The following is a 27,371-nucleotide window of genomic DNA, read 5'->3' on the forward strand; positions in this document are numbered from 1 at the left end:
AGAGTGTCTTGTAATTCTGTTATATACATAGTTATGGCTTGCCTAGGCCATAAATATATACATAACTTTGTAAGTTACTAGCACTCTCAGCTCCTTTACCAATCAACCATCTTCCACTGCCTGGAGTTACCAGCTCTTACATGAACTCACACCTTGACTATTCTATCATCCCTATTGCGCAATGAGCATTCTTCATCTCTGGACTTTTTCTCTCGCTTCAAAAGATAACATTGGACATGAACATAACAACCAAACAAACAAGTTTATTAAAATATGAATGACATCAAAAGTTTTTCGATGTATCAGCCTTTTACTGTTGGTTACCCAATTTAAAATTAACTTTTGTCATAATCATGGTGAGCGGCAGAACCAACTTTCTGAGAGCTATATTCTACGCTGTGATATGAAAGATGTTTTTTTACAGCACTCGCAACCGTCCTACCAGCAAAATGGTCGCATGTCAATATCAAGATGACAACCACATATCCGGTATAATTCAGTATAAATAACCACCTCTCCTGTTCAATGACAAAATTGATTAAATCAGCAACAAGGCAGGAGAGGTTCTCCTCTTTATCATCATGACAAAGGTAATACTAGACATCAATTTAGCTGTCATTAATTGTATTCCTATAATGTCTGGTAAACTACCATAGCAGCTTGCTGCAATGAGTAGTCTAATTTCATTTCAGCTATTATGCTGGCAGCACCATGAACAAGGTTTTATAATTATTAGTACTCTGAAAGCCCCGTGCACTGTGGGAGGTCATCAGGTGTAATAACTATGTGTACAATTATTCTTAAATGCGGTGTGGTGCTTCAGTGGTGCAGTTGGTCGCATGTTTTGCTTTAAAGTAGAATGTCTTCATTCAATTCCAGGGTGAGGTAATTCTTTTTTTAACGCTTTCACCCTGTCGAACGAACACGGATCTTATTATAGTAAAGACAAGCTGAATGCCTAGTGTTGTCCGAGTAATTAAAAATTCTTGGCGCGGAAAAACTATTGTTTTAATATGTACAACGGTTACCATTTTAACTTTTAAACTTCATACAGAAAAAGTGTTTTTGTACAGTTCAAATAAATTAAGAGAAAAAATGATAAACAATGAGTACATGAAAGTGTGTGTATAAGAAAGGTTACTGTGTCAGCAGAATCTCGTTGTATTCAAAGTTTTAATGGATGGTACTGGTACCTCTCAATACTAATTCAAATTTTAAAATGAGATATCAGACTTCCCTTGTCTGATACTTTGTTTGACTGAATGGCAAGAGAATGGAGAGAGAATGTAGAGGCAATTCCTACTCTAGAGAATATAATTGCCCAAGTGAAAAGCATTTAGCTTTTACAGATTTACCGAAACCAGAAATATGAGTGTATCGGCACATTTGAAATTGAAACAGTACATTTGAAAATTAAAAATTAAAAATTACAAATTAAAAAAAGATGTAGTAGAAAAAATATTGGCTTTTAAAAAAATTAAAAAAAAATGCAAAATGTGATATTAATTATTACACATGTGGACCCTTGCGATACAATTTCAATTTGTTCTAGATAAAGAGGTATAGACAGACACCCATAGTAATTATCTAATGCAAACACATCCTGGTAAAAATCTTCAAAATTTTATATACATGCTGTACATATTATAAGTTAGTAAAAAAATAATATGTTCACCTCAGTAGCTATATTTACCTACAAGAAGTTAATTTTATTTAGTGTATCTAGTGGTTATGATCTGCAATAAAATGTAACATTACAATGTGGTATGTGTAGTACATACCATGGAGAGTTCTTACCTTTAAGACAGACGTACATATAACATAAACTTTGGATTTACCTTAAATGAATTTAGCTTATTAAACCAACTTTGTCATCGGCAAAAATTTTACCACCCATTTGTTTTTAGTTTTTTTTTCACTATAACTGGTAACGAATAACGCTGAACAAAGAATATGTGAGCATCGTATCGCATTTCATGTGTTGTGGGAAGAATTTCAACAAAGAGCATATCGGCATCTTTGTTATTTCAACGTATTCAGCCCACTGACTGCCAAATTTAAATTTCGAGATAAATTGTGGTTGATAATGTATAGCAAAAAATGTTATAGGGCAAAAAAACTTGTGTTCTACAATGCAAGGCGAAAAAAATCAAATAACAAGGTCATCATAACCGAGGGTGCCGGTGTAATAAAAAAGTGCAAATTTAGCATGTGCAATTTAAAAAAGATATACAGTATATGGTTAGAGCAATGCGAACGATAAGAACTGCGTAGCCTTGTAGTTATGCGTGCTTGTCAGCGGAGATGTGATTTTATCGTCGGGAGCTCAAAACCAGTACATGGGTGATTTTTGGTGCTATAACTTTATCACCATACAGACAGTTATATACACATAACTGGACAGACAAACATTGAGATACACATAAAATAAAGATTAATGGTTGACAGTATAATAACGGTACATCGTCTTTGTTTTATTGTCTAAAGGTGAGAGCTAAGGTGCCTGAGAATAAAATATCGGTCATTTTATGATAACCTATGGTAAGCGTTTAGATGTTACAGGAAAAGGATTCATGCCAAGACTCTCATTTATTTCACAGAACAGATACTGTTATTGCTCTGTAAGACTAGTAATAATTGCAGCTAATGTGTTTACAACTAGAAGTGCCCTAAATAATATATTATATAGTGCACTTTTAGTTGTATATATTAGTGTATATAGTGTGTTGGTATATATATAATTTGTATATATTTGTATTAAAATTATACTTGTATATATATTTGTTAATATGTTGTATAGTTGCTATATAGAAAATGCTATGTCTCAGCAGTAATATTTTATAGGGTATTGTAATCTAATGATGGTATATCTCATGTTTTAGATGCAGTAAGTGCATGTATTTCCTTATGTTCTGTTACTGATTTGTACATTACAGTTTGACAGCGTGACTCTGCTGACTACACTATGCCTGGTTCTACTCAGTCAACAACTCTGTGGTGAGTCTCCATCAGCGCCAATACTCAGATCTGCCTTTTTATAAAAATCTAATTGACAAGATATCGATTGTATCACTTTACGGTTTAAGTAATAAAAATATACACACTACAGTATTATTATTATTATTATTAGTATTGCTTGAGCATCTGCCAAAGCAGAAGCAAAGTTAAGTATAAGAGAAGAAACTGCCCTTACTCAAGTTTCAAGGTAAAAATCTTTGCCAAAAACTTTTTTTGAGATTTTGAAGTACAAAAATCTGTTTACAAAGCTTATATTTGTGTCTAAATATTTTAGTATAAAGTTCTAGCAGTTTTTTTCTATGCAAAGAGCCTATTTATTCTATTTTACAGCAAAACAACAAATTGAATTTTTTCATACATTATGTATTTTTTATCAAACATAGCTGCTGATCATTATAAACTAGAGTCAGTAGAATATTGAGTAAAATTTTAAACACAAATTCATCGCTTTTAATCATTATGTCAGGCACGTTATTTGCGGAAAGTTGCACAATATTTCTCTCTTTTTGGTTTTCCTAAATATCTCACATTGCACTATAATTACAAACTGTATACCTTAAACATAGGAGTACAAAGCGTCATACCTCAAAATTAGATGCTCAAGCAACCGTTTATATTCCAACAAAGTCACTATGTACGAGCAGATAAATCCAAAATTGAAAGTTTTGCATGAAGGCTGCAAAATCTTATTATTACAAGATTCAACTTATGCAATAGTCAGTTTTTTATGACCAGCATGGTGCTGAGCATATAATATATATTATATATAATATAGAATATATAATATATAGTCTGTAATAAAAAGCTTATTAACTAATAAGAAGTATAATAAATTAATAATTAAATAATAACTACTAATAAGCTCTCCTAGGAGGTCATAAGGTCATAAGGTCATAAGGTCCTAGGAGTCTATTTGCATTATAGTTTTGTCACTTTTTATCTTCAACCATCCTGACAGTCAGTTCGCCTAAGACAAACAAAAACTTAGATAGTAAAAAAACGTCTATACTTTCTGATAAACCTACTAAAATTTAATTTAATCATATATTTAATGTTTATACTGGCTAACAACTTGAGCTACCTCAGCTGTGTCTTTCTCATTGGTCAGCTGAATTTTAAGCACAGATGGGCAGTTATTACAGTCGGTTATTTTAAACGTAAAATCTTTTAAATTGTATATTACAGCTAAATCTCTACATAGAAAGTTAATTCATGCAAAAACCTGTTTCATATGTCGAGACTTGTATGTTAAAGCAAATATTTACATAAGGATGAACTCTAATTTGTTTAATTGGTTCCACCACCTATTGTATTATTACCTACTGTATTATTACAGTATTATGATAACTCTGTAATAAATATTAAAACAACATTAAAATAATAGTGTTTGGTAAAACTTTGTTAAAAGACTAAACATAAAAAGTTAAACTGATAGACTAATGATCACTAAAAGGGTTTTGTTTCTTTATCTTGAAGAATATGTGTAAGTTTAGTTGTGTGTGAAGACCCGTATCAAATATATTCGGGTTTTACCGAAGACCTCGTATCAAATATATTCGGGTTTTACCGAAGACCCGTATCAAATATATTCGGGTTTTACCGAAGAGTCCGTGTCAAATATATTCGGGTTTTACCGAAGACCCCCGTATCAAATATATTCGGGTTTTACCGAAAAGTCCGTGTCAAATATATTCGGGTTTTCCCGAAGACCCCCGTATCAAATATATTCGGGTTTTACCGAAGACTCCGTATCAAATATATTCGGGTTTTACCGAAGACCCGTATCAAATATATTCGGGTTTTACCGAAGACCCGCATCAAATATATTCGGGTTTTACCGAAGAGTACTTGTCAAATATATTCGGGTTTTACCGAAGACCCGGTATCAAATATATTCGGGTTTTACCGAAGACTCCGTGTCAAATATATTCGGGTTTTACCGAAGACCCCCCTCCCCCCCCCGTATCAAATATATTCGGGTTTTACCGAAGACTCCGTGTCAAATATATTCGGGTTTTACCGAAGACCCCCCCCCCCCCCCCGTATCAAATATATTCGGGTTTTACCGAAGACCCCCGTATCAAATATAGATGCTCGTTACTTTACAGTTTTGTTTCGGCTTGGTCTAATCGGCAAGTCGTAATCTGATCATGTGACCCAATATTTCGCAAATAATTTCTGCAGCACTTTTCAATAATCACAGGTGGCCAACAGGCTCGTCATGATTATCAGACAATGATATGTACTCATTCGAGGTAAGGTTAAGAAATTAAACAAATTTTTACGGTAAGTTATAAGATATCACTGCTAAAAGTGACAGCATTACAATAACAATAAAACAGACGCGTAAGAACAATAGACATGGTTTTATTGAATGCGTGAAGTATATTTGTGAAAATATTTCGACGAATAAGGTTGCATGAAAGTTAGAAGCTTAGATGGAAGCATGCAATCCAACTTGCTCTAAATTAAACTAGGTGACGTCTAAACTAATTTACTTTACATATTTTTTGGTATTTGATTTTTATTTTATGGCATTTCTTTGCATTTTTACCAATATTTCCATTTTTTTATAAAACTGCTTGAAGAAATGCCACTTTCATACGTTAGTCTTTTACATTAGGCACATAGTCACATATTAGCTAAAATGTTATGTTTTATGTTGGAAAACGTTTATTTCAATCCAATCGTAAGTTGAGGTTTAACTGTCCCTGCCTTATTCCCTACGAAACATAAACAGCATGCTCTCTAGCGCATGAGGTAAGCACAGGATAATGCAACTCCCAACTAGCCAACCCTAAATCTCAATTTGCTTACAAGCTCGAGGTAACATAATAACCAGTGTAGGTGTGCTCTAAAGGTCTTTGTCATTAACCTTTGGTCTTTGACCTCAATAAGAGGTCATACTTCGAGTTGCTCAATCTTTTTATCACTAAATATTTGATCTCATTGCACACAAAATCTGGAATCTTTAAAGGTTGACTTGCAAAAAAATTCACATTACAGTTATTTGGTATCAAAAGATTCACCATATCTTACTCTGTTGTTTTGTAAGTGCCAAATATGTGGAAATGTGATTACAAGCTCTTAAAAGCTCAAAAACGAAAAGCCGCCGTAGATTGGAATCTCTTTATTTCGATGACGTAGCCACGAAACTTGGTTATCGTCTTGTCACGTATGTTCTCACGTGAATTGAAAGGCCAATACAAAGCTCAATATAAAATTTTTCGTAGTGCTAGTTTATGACAAACACTTCGGGTTTTACCGAACACTCCGTATCAAATATAGATGCTCGCTACTTTACAGTTTTGTTTCGGCCTGGTCTAATCGGCAAGTCGTAATCTGATCATGTGGCCCAATACTTCGCAAATAATTTCTGCAGCACTTTTCGATTATCACAAGTGACCAACAGGCTCGTCATGATTATCAGACAATGATATGCTAAGCTAAGGCTAAGGCTATGCTTCAAGCTAAGGCTAAAAAATTAAATGAATTTTTACAGTAAGTTATAAGATATCACTGCTAAAAGTGACAGCATTACGATGACGATAAAACACACGCGTAAGAACAATATACATAGTTTTATTGAATGCGTGAAGTATATTTGTGAAAATATTTCGACAAATAAGGTTGCAAGAAAGTGTAAACAGAAACCATCTCTCACAACTACTTCACATTTGAGCCGTTTTGGAAAGGGAATCCAAACTACGGCGGTTTTGTGTGGCTGCGATTTTCTGTTCGTTTTTGAGCTTTTACGAGCTTGTAATCACCTTTCCACATATTTTGCCCCTACAACACAACAAAGTAAGACATGGTGAATCTTTTCATATCAAATAACGATAATGTGAATTTTGTTGCAAGTCAACCTTTAAACTGAATTCTCTGCTCTACTACATGCTATATGTTTAGAGCACTGTTGTCCTAGGTCTGTGAAAGTTACTTTGTTATTTTGCTAAACAGTGAGTCAAATATTAGCTTTCAGTCTGTAAATACATAATTTAGCTTTAGTTCCTAGTCTGTAAATACATAAGTTAGCTTTAGTTCTCACTCTGTGAATACATAATTTAGCTTTAGTTCTTACTCTGTAAATACATAATTTAGCTTTAGTTCTTGGTCTGTAAATACATGCATGTAATTTAGCTTTAGTTCTTAGTCTGTAAATGCATAATTTAGCTTTAGTTCTTAGTCTGTAAATGAATAATTTAGCTTTAGTTCTTAGTCTGTAAATACATAATTTAGCTTTAGTTCTTAGTCTGTAAATACATAATTTAGCTTTAGTTCTTAGTCTGTAAATGCATAATTTAGCTTTAGTTCTTAGTCTGTAAATGCATAATTTAGCTTTAGTTCTTAGTCTGTAAATACATAAGTTAGCTTTAGTTCTCACTCTGTGAATACATAATTTAGCTTTAGTTCAGTCTGTAAATTTACCTTTAGTGGTCTTTTATACAAAAGTAACTTCAATGTTTCAATTTATGGTATTTGTATTGTGTAAATTCTGGCTCATAGAAATACACTTGATCTAACATCTCAACAGTTTGTACAAAAATGCTGATCATATCAAAAGATGATAAGTTTGTTTTGATGAAGTGTTCTATAAAGATTATGTTCGACCTGCTGAATCTTTATATACTGCCACATCCTGTTTCTATCACTTTCTGCGTATGTAATATTTTAGCTGCAGCCATTTACATAGGTTGCTACAGCAACGTAATTCCTCTAGCGGAATACAAATACTCTGAGACACTTCCTAACATGACAGTCAGCACCTGTGAACAGCGATGCCTGATGGCTCGTAAGTCTTCATATTTTCTAACTCAGCATCAAATATTTCCTAATTGACATTTTTTAGATTTTATATAAAAAATATAAATGTAATTTGCTGTGATATTTGCTTTGTATGTCAAAACTGAAGACATGTATTTTTAAAGAAAATATATAGCACTAGCATTATCAGTGAAAATTTCAAGGTTGCGTGTTTTGTGTAGTTACCACTTTTCAATACAAGCAGTTGACAGCTCATTTTAGTCCATTAACATTCATGCTGACTATTAACAAAGCCGAGAGAAACTTGTCAACTGTTCCAAATCGTTTATTTTCCACTATGTTCACCGCCACATTTACTTGTCCACATTGTTAGTTTTTTCAGTTAAATGTGTATATGTTTTTTTTAAAATTAAGAGTTTGCTAAGAAGACTTTTCAAACACTTTTCAACAGCAGAAAAATTTGAACGACGTTGTTTGCAAAAACAGTTAATTAAATTTGAGTGAAATAATAGAGAGCCTTTGTATCTGTGACATCATAATTTATTCTTATCTGATTTCTGAAGAGTGTGACTCGTACATGCGCATGCACACACACATACACTAATACCCTGCAGTCATGTGCGCCGTCCGTGATCACCAGGTATGACGATATATATAGGGCAAAAGCATAATTATCTGATCAGTTATTCTGAATCACCAGAAGGTGGTTGATTGGTGTAGGCGTTAAAGTGTTGATCTACAAAGCTAAATATCAGAAGTTTGAATCTGGTTTACAACAATTATTTATCTCCAAATGTAACTGTGGCTGAAGAGTATGGTACACAGCATACACGCGCTACCGTACTAAAATATATCATTTTGAGCTCTTTTGAAACCAAATGTAACTTTGAAATTTGCATTTGAAATTGAAATTTGAAATTTGCATTTTTATTTGAAATTTGCATTGCTTCAATCATTCCTAATTATTGAACAGTACAATTTGTTTCCTACTTATTTAAACAGGCATATAAGAGCTATTTATGCTAGCATCACCAACTGTGATCATGTCATCAATATTAATACGAACTACCTACTATTTTAGGTTACAGGTACGCCGCTCTAGTAGCCCCATCCACTTGCTACTGTGGTATGACGTACGGAATACACGGGGCAAGTGACGAGTCTGATTGCTCATACAGGTGCCAGACAACAGGAGAAAAATGTGGAGGCCTTGATAAATATTCAGTTTACGATCTGAGTGAGTCCACTTTCACAATTTTTATTTTTATGATCCTCGCGGTCATTACATCATGTTGGTTGCTTACAACCGTGTTTTCTAAAAATAGCATTAGGCCCATTTTCATACTAATTCAGACAGTTTTTCGCTTTTGATTAAATCGTTTGTCTACCAGAATGCTTAGGCACCCAGTCTTGACTATATCCTGAATGTTTCGCCTACCAACTTTCGTGTGGTGTTGGTTTAATTCTTTTTAAAAAATAAGTTTAAGTTTAGAAAAACTTTGGAACGGCAACAAATTCCAAATCAGTGTACCAAAATTTGGTGAATATACAGGAGAGATTCATCAAAGGAAACCATTTAATAGAATACTGCATAAATTTGATTGAATTAAATGCATGTACACATGACGGCATGCTTGTTTTGTGTCGTCTAAATAAATGCGTTTTTTTAAGCAAGAACAAAAACATCGGATTTACTGGTCACTAGTAAAAATAGCTGGTTATTTAATGGACAAGATTTCAACTCCGCTATATTGAGCAAGCCTGTTTCTATGTGACATTCATTTACGGCCAATTGCAACTGTGTTAAACATAGATTGTTATGAGTATCCCGGTAATCCAGTGTGGAGTGAGAGATTGTCAGGAGTGCCAATAAAGTACAGAAAATAAGTGTGTTTACAATTATGTAGCGATGCTGAAAATTGGTCAATAAGAAAAGTTGTTAGAGTGTCGGCTGCTAAGCCAAATGTCAAGAGTCTGAACTCTGTATGAAGCAATTGCTTGCTCCAGCCTCTAACCCTGACTTCGGACAGACGGACAAACATGGCTGTTGTTATGGCAAAGACTAGTATCTAGGCAGTCTGATGCGCCATGAGAGACTGTAAAGTGTAGTAATTATGTGCACAATAATTCCTAAATATGGCAAGATGGTTGATAGAGTGTTGGTCTACTTAGCCGAACATCAGGATTTTCAATTTCGTTGAAAGCAATAGTTTTTTCTAACTTTTAAGCTTTGCTTCGAATGAACAGACTGACCGATCGATTGATGGACAGACAGACACTGTTATTATTATAGTAAAGATTGACTTCTGTTTGCTGACTATCTCATTAATAGAGTATTTTACATTGTTTAAAAAGGTTAAATTCGCTGTAAGATTCACTGGTAAAAAGATGATAGATACAATATAATGCATGAATTAGTAACAACGAGCAGTTGTAAGAAAGGTAACACTTAGTGAATAACACAAGCATCCTGCATGCACACTTTCTCCATCATTCTTCTGATTTATTGCTACAAGCTGTTGGTGCTGTCTAATCGAACTGTCTAAAATAAAATTTGAATGTTGAGAAAAGAGATTTCTTCAAATAGGATTTGAACCCTCAATATTCGGCTTCACCACCCAGCACACTACCACCGGCACCAACCGTTCACCTTCCAGTGGTGCAGAATTATTGTGCACATACTTATTATCTGTGCTTTACAAGCACATCTGACAATATCTCACAGCCCACTGAGATGCCAGAGTACAAATATTTCATAATAGTTACACGGATAACATGCTTTGTTGCAGGCCATAATTCTCTAAAGTTGGCTGAGGTGAGATTTGCCTTAGAAGAGACTGCTGATTCCTACAGATTCAGCTGTACTCTCGTCTTAGCGATGAGAGAGTATGTATTCTAATCATTCAGACTACTGTTTTATTACGTATGCATTATGGACATGTTACATATGCACTATATACATGTCACATAGGTATGCATTGTAGACAGACCATGCATGCATTGTAGACATGTTACATTTACATTATAAATATGTTGCATATGCACTATATACAGGTTGCATATGCTTTGTAGACACGTTACAGATGCATTATAGACATGTTACATATGCGGTATAGATATGTTATGTATGCAATATGAGCCTGTCATGGCTGCGATATGAGCCTGTCATGGCTGCGATATGAGCATGTCATGGCTGAGATATGAGCCTGTTATGGCTGAGATATGAGCCTGTCATAGCTGAGATATGAGCATGTCATGGCTGAGATATGAGCATGTCTTGGCTGCGATATGAGCATGTCTTGGCTGCGATATGAGCATGTCATGGCTGAGATATGAGCCTGTTATGGCTGAGATATGAGCCTGTCATGGCTGAGATATGAGCATGTCATGGCTGAGATATGAGCATGTCATGGCTGAGATATGAGCATGTCACGGCTGAGATATGAGCATGTCATGGCTGCGATATGAGCCTGTCTTGGCTGCGATATCAGCCTGTCTTGGCTGCGATATCAGCCTGTCTTGGCTGCGATATGAGCATGTCATGGCTGAGATATGAGCCTGTCATGGCTGAGATATGAGCCTGTCATGGCTGAGATATGAGCCTGTCATGGCTGAGATATGAGCCTGTCATGGCTGAGAGATGAGCATGTCATGGCTGAGATATGAGCATGTCATGGCTGAGATATGAGCGTGTCATGGCTGAGATATGAGCATGTCATGGCTGAGATATGGCTTCAACATTTTCCCATTTTTGTATATAGCTATGGTTTTGTACTTTTTAGTACTTAGCACACTTTTTAACGTATGCTTTTTCGAATGCTGAGGATTCTCTTTTTATCAACAACGAAGCTTATATGAAGTTTCAATTTTCGATTTGGTGAAATAAATGCCATTTGAGTTTTTAAACTTTCTTAAAAATGACACAATTGTGTTGGCAGTTTGCTTTCAAGCTGGTCTCAGCTGTTTACTCAGCATTGCATTACTTGAATACTCATTTATAATAAGGTCAATATTGTACCTCTTTACATTACTAGTTCGCTATTTGAGGTGGAATGGACAGCAGATGGTAAGATGTTTAATACTGACACACTTCCGCAATCGGATTTAGACTCTGTGGTAGCATACTGCCCAACTCAGCTCTTGTTAGGGAAAGGAATTGTGGGAAAGACGGTTAGTTATTGTTAAGATATTTTTTAGTTCCTGGCAGTTTACATTCATCAAGTTAAATATACCAAATAGCTTGTGGTATACCTCAACATGCTTAGGTTGTGCAGCCTTTGCACTACAACCAATTTCTTATTATTAATATATCACATGTAATTATAGCATCTAATAGTAATAGTAGCAGTATTAGGAACATTAACAATAATATTAATAATAATAATAATATTAATAGAAATAGTAAAAGTAATGATAATAGTAATACTAACAATAATAAAAGAGAATCTAAAATATATACACTGAAGTTTCTACTTACAATTGCTTTAACAAAAATTATTTTTGCGTTATGTAGAACATTCAAGTACATATTCTAATCTACGATCAAAATAATGTCAAAAATACAACATTCACGGTTTGTTTAAAATGTTTTAGTATTGTACGTGAAAATGAGGCTGCGTGTAAAAAAATTTTAAAACACAACAAAAAGTAATACAACTTGATAATACTATAAATACAATAATATCACTTTTTATTAATGGAGTGTTTACTTTTTCTTTTTGTTTATTACATACTGTCTCTCAATTTTCACTTGGTTCCTTTTCTTTGCAGCACTTTTTGTTATCTTCCTCATGATAACTGCTACAGGCTGTGCCACATTCTTTTAAATGATTTTGCTTTTATTAAAAGAAAAGCGTTGCTTTCTTTTTTATTATTACTCGAATTAATATTTTAGCAGTCGGTAGCTTTAAAACTAAACAGATAAAGTACAAGGCACCGTTTAATGTTATTGAAATGGCATGAACTGTATAAACTTATTTTAAAACCCATGCTTTTAAAATCTTGAGCACCATTTTCTGGAAATTAATTTTTGATGTAGGGCTAAATCTTTGTTAAATTTTACATCACATTTTGAAAAATGTTTTCTAAGGTTATCTTCTAACTCTAGACTTGACTTTATTACAGAACATTTGTGATGAGGCAACAAGCATTAGATGCCTTTTGTTGCAATCTGTGAGTGTGTTATAAATACTGGTCGCCAGCCTGTATATCGTCTCCTGCTGCCTTGTTATACGCTGTTCTAACGCTTGCAGATAAGTTGCTCATACAGAGGAAAATTTCGCAAACCAGAGTTGTGGCCATTCAGCCAACGAAAGCAAGCACAATCATCACATTTTCTAGGCCTAGAGGTTTGTTATATAAGTTTTATTAATTATCTCTACCATAAATTATATTTAATATTATTTGTGTATATTATTTAAATTAAACTTGGCTATGAGCTGCCTATTGTTTAAATATCTTAAATTCTAGAGTATAGTGGATGAGATGAGCCAAAAAAAATTGAGTGAATCTGCCGCTATAAACGCAAAAAACCCTAAATCAAGAATGTATAATAGGTAGAAATATTTGCACAAATACTTAATCTTTGTGTTTTATTGGCGTATCTGACAATCTCTCACAGTGTTCTAGACTTGCAGGGTGCTAGTAATATTAATAATAAAGGTAAATAATAATAATAATAATAAATATTGATAATATTACATAAAAACATTAAAAACAAATAATTTTATACATATTTTATTCATACTAATATTACACTCAGATTTGTTTTGATCTGTTTTTCGTTTGAGTATTGGTTTGTTTACTCCCTATCGATAATACATTTATTTTATTGCAGATTATGCAATAGTTCATTGATAAATTGGAAAACTAAGTTGTTTTTATATTTAAAAGTATTTAATTATAATAAAAGTTTTATTTTTTATTTATAAAATATTTATCAAGTTTTGGTCAAAGCAAGACCACAAACTTAAGACATGCTATAAGAAACTTTGCTGAGTTTGGAAATATTGCCAGCAACCGTTGATAGCTTAAGTTCTTTTGCTCTATGAACTTTAGGGTTGACAATAAAAGGCCCACAATATATTATCAATAATAATTAGTTCTCAACTAATACTTGGCTATGTTAAAAAATTTCTAATAAAACCTTTGATATACGAAACAATCTGGTGGTTACATGTCGCACAAACTAGCAACCATGTAAAACTTTGTGATTAGCCTGTAAATTCTCAACTAATAGCATTTACAATAACAATCTGTGTTTGTGTCTGACCTGATCTTGGAACCTGGTTCATGTATATTTTGCTGCTTAGTATAGAATAAACTTTGTCTCACCATTTTTGAAGCGATTACTTTGCTTTACTAATAGTATAAATGCTAGAGAACATAATTTAAAAGCTTATTGCTTGTCCAAAGTTTGTAAATAGTGCAGCCATGCATTCTTTTAAAAGTTAGGTTAAACAGGTAACAAGAAGTTTTTGCACACAAAAGATAGAAATATTTAGTCATGATGTTTTGTAAGCTTTTGTGGCCCAAAACTGTCGGGCTTTTGTGTGATGGCAAGCAAAGCTTCTACATTTTGTGATTGGAGCGTTCAAGTGGATCACGATTGTGATTGGAGCGTTCAAGTGGATCACGATTGTGATTGGAGCGTTCAAGTGGATCACGATTGTGATTGGAGCGTTCAAGTGGATCACGAACAAAGCAGAAACTGTTTTTTTTCTGTGTCTCTTGCACTATGCTGTAAATGGTAAATAGACAAGACTTGGGTCTGCTGCCTGTGGATTGTTGGATAAGTATAACTTTCTATGTCGCAAGCAACAGGTATCAACAAGAGGGCTGTAGGTGCTCTACCATATTAATATTATATCAGCATATAATGTTATATAGTTGTTATTACTATATTACCATATTAATAACAACTATATAACTATAACTAATTGCTACTTTCCGTTGTGGATGAATAAAATCAAATGTTAAATGCATCAAAGTAAAGCCACTCAGCATTTTTAGGTCAAAAGTCAACTTGACCTAATTTTAGATTCACATTATGATTTCAAGAAGAAATGCTTTTTAGAAGAACTTTTGTTTGTGATAGAGTTACTCTTAGTAGATTTTTTTACATGAACAGCTCTATTACTTAAAAGCTATAAACTTTATGCACAGGTAACTGATTCAGCAGGAAGCTTAGTAGACCTTTCTTCAAACATTGTGAGACTTACCAAAGGAAGTAACGAAAAGGAGACATATTATTTCCGATACACTGTACCGGTGAAAAAATTGGCTATCAACTACACAGTGAACCAGTCAGCTATTCCAGCAGCGTAAGTATAAGTCACATATTATTGCTTGTATTTCGGTGCACCGCGAGAGATTGTCAGGCGTGCCAATAACACAGAGAAAATTAGTTCTAAAATTTAGAAGGTGAGTGAAAGGCGTGTTTGTTTTGATCAGCTTCGCTAGCTAGCTTCAGCAGTGGCTCATCTGAGCCCGTAAAATAGTTGGTTTTTTCACTTCATTAATGCTTTGATCTGTTTCTTGGGAAACAATCCTTCATAGAATAGTCATTACATTTTTAAAGTTCCACAGAATGACAGAATTATGATGAATGAGGCTTTGTTACATAACTTTCATGAAAACACATCAAAGACTTAGATTTTGGACAACGATTTTAGACTTGGACAAAGATTTTTAGAATAGATGTTTTAGTGTTAACTCACCATGTTTGTAGTCTGGCCAAATGTGGAGCAGACTACCATAAACAAGTTGCTAGTTGATAAAATAACATCAATGCTGTCATGAAGGCAGCAAATTAGACTGTTAACATTGGTGTCAATAACTTATTAACAGCAGCATAATAGAACGCAGTTATGGGCAGTGCTTGAGCCAAGGAATTTCTATCGTGTGAAAGGGATGTCCCACCACCCTGCAGTGGTTGATTGCAATTCCATAAGATGGTGAGGTATCTCAGTCTTTGATGTTAATAAGTGACATGAACTTCCATGAAGCAATATTTAGAATGCAGCTAATAGTATTAATCTTTTTTTGCAATGACTGTAGAGGTTAATGGTACTTTTTCTGTAATGACTGTAGAGGTCAATGGTACTTTTTCTGTAATGACTGTATAGGTCAGTGATACTTTTTCTGTAATGACTGTAGAGGTCAATGGTACTTTTACTGTATTGACTGTAGAGGTCAGTGATACTTTTTCTGTAATGACTGTAGAGGTCAATGGTACTTTTACTGTATTGACTGTAGAGGTCAGTGATACTTTTTCTGTAATGACTGTAGAGGTCAATGGTACTTTTAGAGTTTTTACAAATAGTGGGTGCGTAGTTGGGGTATATGTAAGCTGTTTAGTTATTTATCACATACCTCTCCCTATTTTATGGTAGTTTGTATTGTGATTAGGGCACTTCAGAGTTTAATAATTGATACAGCGAGCAGTGAAGTTTATATTATACATATAAGTGTAAAGTTGTAGTTTTATAAAGAAAAAGCTTTTAGTTTAAAGCTTGAACATTTTAAACTTTTTGTAGACAAGCTTTGACTGTGCAAAATAAATGCTTGTTATTATGTTATGATGCTGTAGTTAATCCTTTAAATTATATTTCTAATCTATACTAATAATTCCAGCTTTCTCATTGTGTGTGCATGTTTATGGTGCTTGTATGTGTCTGTTAGTTGACTTATATAGTTTTGAACTTTGTTTGGTTCCTGAGAACCAGTCACTTAAGCACCTACCTGCAAGCTATCTGTTAAAAATTATAAAAATCTCGGCCATCATCGAGTTTACCGCTAGTAAGTGCTCATCAGATAAAAACATGCAAAGCTTTTGCTTCTACCCATAAAATTCAAAGTAGCTCATCGCTGCCATTTTGATCTTACAGGCGCATTTAATAGCAGCTACGATGTTTATCTGCAATTATTATTAAAGTTATTAAAGTTTAATCTTGTCTATTTAAGTAGCACTTGTTCATTTCCGCACTTGCAAAAAGGGCTATGATAATTAAAAAAATTTGATTTTAATCATACAGCATATTGATTCTATTATTAAAACACTGCATGTGTAAGCTGTTTTGTTGAATTGATTTACTTACTGTTAACGAATGTATGGAATTTTTTTAAGCGTAAGGGTGTGATGATATCAGTACTAATCAGTTAGTTACTGCAGTGAGTTGTCTACTCATTCATAAGATTTTTAAGATAAATAAAAATACTTCACCCTGCAACCAATGCTGTACATTGTAATGTGTATCCAAAAAAACTAGAGACATCTGTGAAGCACCTCAACCACAGAGAGTGCTGACTGCTAAATTTCTGATATAGTTTTTGAACGTTTTAATTGCGATTAAGTTTTGTTGATTTTACTCTATAAACATCCTGGCACTCAGATCACCTCAAACATCAAAAACAATCTCAAACAATTAAAAAATACTGATACTTTCTGAAAAGATTTACTAAAATTTTGTAAGTTCATCTTTTTAATCAAGCACCACTGTAAATACAACTCGTCATGAGAAGCCTCCCGCAGCCTGAGATCACTGATTGACGGCTCATAGAATCATAGAAATAATTAGGCAAAAAGTGTGTGAGCCACATAGACATATAACATAGACATATAATATGATATACAGATAGTGATGTAATGATAAAATTTTAATTAAAAAAAGTTCATAATAAACTAGCATACCACACCATGAAATGCTCTTTGATAAGTGTCAATATCGTGTAATGTGTAGGAATTTATATACATGGGGAGATAACTGCAACTTCTGCCACAATCAACATTTTCATTTTGAAAATGTCATTGCCAGCTGCTTTAACAATCTTCCACCAAATATCCGTTCTCTCAGCAGAGAAAGGCATTTTAAACACTATTTGTCAGACTATTTATTCAATTTTAATGGCTAACTGTTGCTTTTTTCCCTTTTTTTTGTTTTACTATTGTTGTATGGCCTAATTTGAAAAACATTTCTATTTGTGAAATGAAATTATTGCCAATAAAGTACTATATATATACAGTCAAACATGGATAACTCGGCCACGGATAGCTCGAAAACATGGTTAATTCGAACGGTTTCTTTGGTCCGTTCCCACATAATGATAAATTGCTATAGATAACTCGAACTCAACACTGTTAATTCGAACTGTTTTTTTGCCCAACGGCTACCGAAACGGTTATCGCTTTAGAAAATCACTTTATTCAAAGCCATAGAGGTAAACCTCATCTTTTCGTAATTCATAAGCGTTGTTATTACCACCATCGGGAAAATAATTTTGTCAACGACTTTTCTAAAGGTTTGGTCAAATTTGATTTATACTGCTATACGATTAATAGCACGGGCTTGCCGGGTCACGCGCGCAAGGATTTTCGCCACGCACATACAAAACAAAAACAGCATGTTGTTTTGTATGTGCGTGGCGAAAATCCTTGAGTGCGTGACCCGGCTAGCCCGTGACGAATAGTTTTTCGACGTTGATTCCGTGTTGAATCAACGTCGGAATGTTGAATGTTTAAAACGTCTTAAAATTGTTTTTATTAAACGTATACGTTGTCTTAGCTAAAAAACTATTCATCGTTTGACCTAAACACAGAATACGTGTGTACATTCAATAAGTATCCATTCAAAAAGCGTGAGTGATATACAATGTACCGTTAAACCTCGTAAAACTTTTAATTGAACTGCCTCGGAGTGTTGCTCTTAACGAATCCCAGGTAAAGTAAGGGATTTTTCTTTTAGTAACTTTTTCTTGAAGTTGCATAAACTTCAAGAAAAATCGACAAAATTGATCGCGGGTAAAACGCTCAAAAGAAAAAGATGTCTTTTCTTTTGAGCATTTCAACAACGATCAAGTTTTGCCAATGTCAATCTAAAAAAACGTCCTGGCAATAACATCACCTCAAACAACAAACCAATCTCAAGTGATAGAAAAATCTCTATACTTTTTGATAAAAACGTTTTAAACTTTACATTAGAAGCATTTAATTTGAAACAAGCCATTTGTGCTTTTGATTTATATTATAGTTTGCATATGTACATGTATCTACTAATAAATAAGTAAATACATGGACTTGTGACAGTGCTCTGATAACTTGAACGCTCTGATAATTCGAACACTTTTGCTCGGTCCCTTGAAGTTCGAGTTATCCATGTTTGACTGTATATATATATATCTAAGCTGAAATGGTTAATAAATGTTTTTAATAATTTATAAATCTTTAGTATAATGTATTTACTCAGATATATATAGTTTTATTAGATCCGCTGTTCAAACTCTAACGAGAATATCTCTGTTTGATTCTACTCTCTAACCATGCTGTGAACCACCCATTACTGTCATTCCCTGATTCAACTTAGTCCTGACTTATCTCCACCTTTTGCAGTTGTGCAAGCAATGAGCAGAGCTTTAGTGGAGTCGCTCTGAGTGGCTGCCAACTCTGGTTTGACAAAAATAACTGGAAGGAGAGACAACCTCTCACCATAAAAGCAGTTGATGACTTTATCGACAAAGATCGGTATGTTAATATCACTCTCAGTATCACCGAGAGACCCGCTGATAGAGGAGAGCAACCCTCAGATCCATTGGATGAAGAAGACTTGGAAGATTTTGGTACAGTAAGTAAATAGAGCTTTTACTAGTGTTTGATTGAACTTATAGAAAATTTTGATATCGCGTTTTTTTATATTGTTATATGCGTATGTTATCTTAAATAATGTAGTAGCTGTTTTTATTGTATAAAATCATAACACTGATAACAGTTGTGTAAAATAATTAAAACCTCGTACACTTATGCTATTTTCCTTATAACACATTTCTCCACTGTCAATTTTTGTGTTTATCAAATTTGCTAGATAAAATATCATCTATTTTTAGATTCGTGCTCTCTTCACCAACGCCATTCAAGGAGGAATCACTCAAGGATCATGCTCGATTCATTCTCATATAAAAACATTTGATGGACAGTAAGTAGCTTAACTAGGAGTAACCTAAGACAGTCAAATCTTAACCTACCACCTTAATACTTACTGTAGAAGGCTAGTTTGGCATACGCAAACAGGTCCCCTGATTCTGGGAAATTTTAACAACTTTTCATCGATTGTGAAAGCCTTTAAAATAGTGAAATTCCTTGTGAGCTGAATATCATATTAAGGCTTCAAGCTTGCAGATCACAATGAAAAAAGAAACATAAATCAAATAGGATGAATAGTTTTTTTCCCGCTTTTTCAAAGAAGTAATGCTTAAAAGGTATTGTAGATGGTTATGTACACCGAGTCTGATAAAGTGTGTATATTTGTTATTATTAGAAAAGCCAATTTTTTATTGTTGATGAGGAGAAGAAGCTTTTCTAGTTTTGTCGATTTTGATCCTTTATTACTAAGAACTTCAATCGGTATGTCATTAGAAATGTATGTTCTGTTAGCAGCCATTTTTCCTTTCTCGGTCTATCAGAAATGCCCCCAGTATTCTAGTTATATCTCAAGAACTAATTGACAATTCAACTTCAAACTTTAGAATCAAACTGAAAACCTTTTATGCCAAAGCAACCAAATTTTTTAATTTTACATAAACTGCAAGTTTATAAAACCAAAGTGACAGTGTCCCGAATTATTTTGGGTCCAAGATTCAAATTGCCAAGTGTAAGCTGATAATTGACTCAACATCCAAAGGAATTTCCAATATATAGCAACCAGAGATTTTGAAAGATTGCAGTTCTATAAATTAATAAATTTAATTCAGATTCTCTTTTAATAACGTTAGTTCTTTGGCACACGATTAGCGATGAAAAGGTTTTCATACCTTCAAATTATATTATAATCAAGCCTTGTAAGCAAATGTCTTTTTATTTGATTTTCAGCGCCTACGATTTTGAGGAGATAGGGGAGTTTGTACTATACCGACATACAAATATGCCAATAGAGGTATGTATGAAGAAACATAGAGTTCTCAGATGCAGACATTGTGAAAAGTACTAGTTTTGACTTTGAACACCGTTTAGCTATAGATTTTATGTTGATTGTTTGATTTCTTGTTTGTCTCTTCAATCAGCTAAAAGCAACAAAAAACTGTTAGTAAATTATTTGAATTAATAACTATTGCTTTGATTAACATTCATTGTATTTTTATTTTGATAAATTAAATGTGTTAAATGTGTGATAATTATAAATACATGAAATGTTTATTATTCTATTTGTTATTAGCAACCAATTAACTAATTAATATTCAATGTATCTTGATAAATTACTTGCGCATTGATTATAAAATTATAATGATTATAATTTTTAATTTATTTCATTATTAATAAGTTTTTTTTAGCAGTAATCAATGAATTGCAACAATCAAATGCTACAGTTATTTAGAATTTCAGTGCTCTTCGTCTTTATACTTCAGCTGCAGTAAACAAGGAATGCTACAGAAGAGATTAAACTGTCAACTTTGTCTTAACCTTTCTTATAGGTTCATTTGTTCTTTACACCGTGCTATGATAGCGCCATTCCTACTTGTGTCTGCGCAGTTGGAGCGAGAGTCGGTGATGATGTAATCATCTTGGATAAATGCAATGGTAAGATGGCTATGTTATGTTGATAAACAATAATGACTTGTGTGTAATTTACAATTGGTACAAACTTGTTTTGTATCATCTATGGTTTTGTTTAGAAGAGTGGATGTCCTCTCACTGCCAGATATGTTAACTTAACCAAAAAAGTAGATATATTTATAGATATATATTTATATCTAATATATATACAAATTTTAAAAAAATTGTATATATATAACTCCCAGGTCTCTGGTAGGAGACCCGAATTAGAGCAGAATTTACCACCAATACGGGGTATCCGGGGTGAGGAAACAATTTTTTTATATATATAGATATATTGCATATACATACTGCATATATATATACATCTATATATATATATATATATATATCTATATATATATATCTATATATATATATATATATATATATATATATATATATATATATATATATATATATATATATATATATATATACATATATATAACTAAACTGTATATATATATATATATATATATACAGTTTAGGAATCGAACTTTAGATAAAACCAAAGATAAAAGAGCAACGAAACATTTGAAATTGAGATGGCTCATTTGAAAATTACATGTTAAAAAGATACGCGATGATAAAAAATTACCTTTTAAAAAATTTCAAAAATAAGAGGAGCAAAATGTAATATTTATTGATTAATAATACAAAGAATATAGAGTATATAGTAAGAGCGATGGGAATTGTAAGAGTGGCTTAGTGTTGTGGTTACACGCACTTGTTAGTAGACTTGAGATTTGAACGTTGAGGGTTCAAATCCAGTAAGAAGGTGATTTTTCTATGCTAAAACTTTTTCGCTATAACTAGGCAGACGAATTACAGACCAACTTTCAGATTTATATATATAGATATAATATATGCAGTTTATTTGCGCTGCTTTAAACTGTCTTCTATTTTATAATTAAATTTAAATCAATTTTAGTAAATTTAACCATTCTTAAAATTTGAATAGAATGTGCTGGTCAGTGACCTTTTCTTGGACAATTTTTATGACTGTTGTAGCCCATCTTCATTGCGTATAGCGTACAGAGTTTATGCCACAGTATACTGTGGAACTACCGTTAACATGTGGCTAAGACTTTATTATGTTGGTTACATTGTGTCAGGAATAGTTTTACAAATATTATGAGAAGATAACTCTCATCTTCTTTAGGTAAGTTCATATCTGGTGTATGATTTCATTTTTATCGATTATTTTTATCCAAAAAAATATTGCATCTGCTATTTGCGGGGTTACTAAAGGAATGTTTTCAGCAATAGAGAAAAGAACGTTTTAAGTAACTCGAAAAATATTTTACATATTATTGAATCAATAAGCTTATTAGAAAAAGAGACTCTCACCCGGATGTTGATAACTGCTAGTTAGTTTTCTATCATATTAGACTTTTTGGCAATTTTAAAAAGATATGTTGATACAATAGGGCTTACAACACACTTAGCCATTATGAGTTGATTATAACTTGTTAAATATCAAGACTTAAGTTGCTGAACTGATAGAAACAGTCTTTTGCAACCAATGTTGCCTCAGTTCCTACTCTTGCAGCTAAAGGTTATGGGGGGTAGCAATAGTTTTCACCTATCTCTGACAGTCATTCCGCTACATTCAATTTTGTTATACTTTAATCTGCAGAGATCATTGCAGGTTTTCCAAATATAGCTGTGTTTAACGGAACTGATGGAGTTCTAGCTAGTGGATTCGCTATCTTTGAGCGATTTGGAGGCATCCAGCATGAGGTACGATTTTAGCTTCAATTGCTCCTGTGCAACATCTCATGGGCCAATGGCCACAATATATCCTGTATCAAAAAAAAGATTATTTATATTGGCAACTCTCAATGGAAAATCCCAAGTGAAGAAGGTACACATAGTTTATTTATTACCATATTTATTCCTTAGTAGCTAGTACTCAGTTTAATTTAAAAGTAAAAATTCTATGTAAGTGTAGATAGACCCTATGTAAGTGCAGTCTGTGTATATACAGTCTATGTGAATACAGTATGTTTAGATACAGTCTGTGTAAATACTAAATAGGTAGACATAATTTGGGTAACATCTGATGTTCGTTTCTTGGTAGATTTTATTGCCAACGGGAGGTCTTGTCACTAGTTATGGAGAGACAAGATATTTGACTATTACGTTTAAAGCCAGTCAGTTTGACGTTGGGCAGACAGAAGGACTTCTCGGTGTTCTCAATAAGAACGCAAGTGATGATGAGAAGCCTCAAACATCTAGTGGAGCATTTCCTGCTTCCTGGAGGTAAGAATCATTTTGACAATAGAGAACACAAATGTTTTAGTACTTTAGCGCTTCTTTTTAAAAGACCCCAGGCCATTTCCTTTTCTCCTTTTTAAAATATTTGAATATAATGTTTATCACCTTTAAAACTGCGAATCAATTGAGATCTGGTAATTAAATAATATGAAAATGAAAATTGTCTACAAGGCAATTGGCTTTATTATGGGCACTTTTTGTAATACTACCAAATGCCTTATAATGTAGAATTATGTATCTCTAAAAAGAATCTCATGCAGCGCACCAGGTAATGCTTATCAAAAGCTGTAGGTATTGACCTTCTAGTTTAGTGTAACGAGAAGATTAAAATAAGAAGCCAGAAAGAACAGGAAATTTCCACCTGTCAGATGGTGGCACTTAAGAATAGAGAAGAGTGTGTTGAGCAGTTGAAAACATTAGTCATATCAGCCCAGTCAACTTTAGAGCGGCTAGAAGAACTTCAAAAAGTAGCAATTTTTAGAGGAAAATAATTTTTGCTTTCAAAATAAATTAACCTTACTTGAATGATTGCAGAATTCCTGTGAATGAGACTCTGTTCTATGGAGAAACTTCAGCTGATGCTACGACTTTTGACCTTCACAACTATCTGTTTCCTGATGATGAAAGTGCTTATCTCTGTAATTGTGAAAAACAACTGTGTAACATAACACTTGCTCAAAGGTAGGTCTGAAATTGGAAAAACTCTCTCATATATATGTATATATATGTATAATATACATATATACATATATATTATACATACATATTATATATGTATATATATATGCATATATATATAAAAAAAATTGTTTCCTCACCCCGGATACCCCGTATGGGTGGTAAATTCTGCTCTAACTCGGGTCTCCTACCAGAGACCTGGGAGTTTGAGCACTCGCCTCAAGATCTTAGCTGTTCCCAATAGCGCACTTTTCTGCAACTCACCTGAGTTGATTGTTGTTGGTAATTGGGCAAGCCACATTTTATGCGCCGGTGTTATTGCGCCCAGTGCCCCAATGACTACTGGGATTACAGTTGTTCTTACATTCCAGCATTTTTCAATTTCTTCTCCAAGAGGGAGATATTTCTCTACCTTTTCTTTTTCTTTGCTGGCTATATTGTAGTCATTGGGTACTGCTATATATATTATAGTAGCCCTCTTGTTCTCCTTGTCTACCACCACTATATCTGGTTGGTTTGCTAGGACATGCTTGTCAGTTTGGATGTAGAAGTCCCAGAGGATCTTAGCGCGGTCATTTTCATTCACCTTACCAGGAGCTTCCCACCAGTGTTGTTTTATTAAGGCCATACTCATCACATAGACTTCTATACACAATATCTGCGACATGATTATGCCGCTCAATGTATGCGTTCCTTGCTAGCTGCCTGCATCCACTGATGATGTGTTGGATGGTCTCAGGTGCATCTTTGCACAGTCTGCATCTAGGATCGTCTCTAGTGTGATAGATTTTCGTTTGGAGTTGCCTCCAAACTAATATATATATATATATACAGTCAAACATGGATAACTCGGCCACGGATAGCTCGAAAACATGGTTAATTCGAACGGTTTCTTTGGTCCGTTCCCACGTAATGATAAATTGCTATAGATAACTCGAACTCAACACTGTTAATTCGAACTGTTTTTTTGCCCAACGGCTACCGAAACGGTTATCGCTTTAGAAAATCACTTTATTCAAAGCCATAGAGGTAAACCTCATCTTTTCGTAATTCATAAGCGTTGTTATTACCACCATCGGGAAAATAATTTTGTCAACGACTTTTCTAAAGGTTTGGTCAAATTTGATTTATACTGCTATACGATTAATAGCACGGGCTTGCCGGGTCACGCGCGCAAGGATTTTCGCCACGCACATACAAAACAAAAACAGCATGTTGTTTTGTATGTGCGTGGCGAAAATCCTTGAGTGCGTGACCCGGCTAGCCCGTGACGAATAGTTTTTCGACGTTGATTCCGTGTTGAATCAACGTCGGAATGTTGAATGTTTAAAACGTCTTAAAATTGTTTTTATTAAACGTATACGTTGTCTTAGCTAAAAAACTATTCATCGTTTGACCTAAACACAGAATACGTGTGTACATTCAATAAGTATCCATTCAAAAAGCGTGAGTGATATACAATGTACCGTTAAACCTCGTAAAACTTTTAATTGAACTGCCTCGGAGTGTTGCTCTTAACGAATCCCAGGTAAAGTAAGGGATTTTTCTTTTAGTAACTTTTTCTTGAAGTTGCATAAACTTCAAGAAAAATCGACAAAATTGATCGCGGGTAAAACGCTCAAAAGAAAAAGATGTCTTTTCTTTTGAGCATTTCAACAACGATCAAGTTTTGCCAATGTCAATCTAAAAAAACGTCCTGGCAATAACATCACCTCAAACAACAAACCAATCTCAAGTGATAGAAAAATCTCTATACTTTTTGATAAAAACGTTTTAAACTTTACATTAGAAGCATTTAATTTGAAACAAGCCATTTGTGCTTTTGATTTATATTATAGTTTGCATATGTACATGTATCTACTAATAAATAAGTAAATACATGGACTTGTGACAGTGCTCTGATAACTTGAACGCTCTGATAATTCGAACACTTTTGCTCGGTCCCTTGAAGTTCGAGTTATCCATGTTTGACTGTATATATATATATATATATATATATATATCTGTATATGTATATTTATGAGAGTTTTTATATAGAGTCTATGTCAAGTCAGAAAGACTCATTGTTGTAATTTTTGTGTAGAAGTGATATCTATTAACCAGAAGTGCTTACAAGTTATTAGCACTGAAAAATTTAAATATTGCAGCTTATCAGTATTATAAGTTTTTTAAAGAAACAATAAATTTAGCTGTTTTGTACAAGGTTCATAAGTACCATTCATGACATCAAGTTAGACTTAGAGAATAAAGGTTTTGATGGAATTATGCGGGCGTATGTTCTCATCTTACCTATTTTTTGCTTAGTCATGAACATAAGCCAAGTTATCAACTAGTCATTATAATTTAGGACGTACAATGATAGACTAATAGGAGGCACCGATGAAACTCTGTGACCTACTTTAATCGTTAACTTACTAACTTACTCTCTTTCTAAAGATGTTTATGGCCTGGCTCTGGAGATATTACCCAAAGACCAGAGAACTTCATCCACTCTGACCAGCGTAAATTTCCTGTGTCTATTGAATGGAAGAACCCGAGTCCTGTAAGTATTATTACATTGGTAACAGTTTGAAAACATTCTAAGTTTATATCTCAGTGACAATCTTATCACCCTGTATATTAAGTTCAATGTGATGTGTTTTAATTTTAGTGTATCAAGTAGTCTGTTATGATCAGAATATCATTGAAATGCTGAATTTTCGCCTAATCTTCTACCCCATTCATATGCCGTTTATTATTTTGCAGAGACCAGAATTCCCAACTAGAGGAGGTATAACAGAACTTGACGCAAGACGCCTTTGCAATGCTTCGATCATGCTGGATAGCATCTGCGAGTCCCGCATTTCCAGGGAGATGAGAGTTAGCAACTGCATCAGTGATATAAAGGCAAATGAGTTGATGCTCTTGTCATTTAGGGATATATTTGTCTCAGGAGAATCATCAGAACTAGGGGCCACCAGCAGTCTATATTACTTTGAAAAAGCTTTGATTTTAATTTCTGGTTTGAGTTCAGAGACTTAGCAGTTTAGGCACACGCTGTCTTTGGCTT

The 27,371-nt window shown here is 33.7% G+C and overlaps 1 protein-coding gene across 1 annotated transcript; it reads left to right on the forward strand.

The window, feature by feature from the left end:
* Window positions 1-859: 859 nt before the first annotated feature.
* LOC137390333 (uncharacterized) lies at window positions 860-27,343 on the forward strand. The gene is made up of 17 exons (XM_068076666.1): window positions 860-880; window positions 2,937-2,997; window positions 7,694-7,810; window positions 8,864-9,019; window positions 10,572-10,668; window positions 11,817-11,952; window positions 13,035-13,130; window positions 14,947-15,104; window positions 19,169-19,400; window positions 19,660-19,748; window positions 20,642-20,705; window positions 21,241-21,346; window positions 23,016-23,107; window positions 23,448-23,629; window positions 24,179-24,325; window positions 26,759-26,864; window positions 27,068-27,343. The coding sequence occupies exons 1-17, from the start codon at window positions 860-862 to the stop codon at window positions 27,341-27,343; spliced, it is 2,136 nt and encodes a 711-aa protein (XP_067932767.1).
* The last annotated feature ends 28 nt before the right edge of the window (window positions 27,344-27,371 follow it).

The sequence above is a fragment of the Watersipora subatra genome, chromosome 3 (genome assembly GCF_963576615.1).
Source record: "Watersipora subatra chromosome 3, tzWatSuba1.1, whole genome shotgun sequence".
NCBI classification, from domain to species: domain Eukaryota; kingdom Metazoa; phylum Bryozoa; class Gymnolaemata; order Cheilostomatida; family Watersiporidae; genus Watersipora; species Watersipora subatra.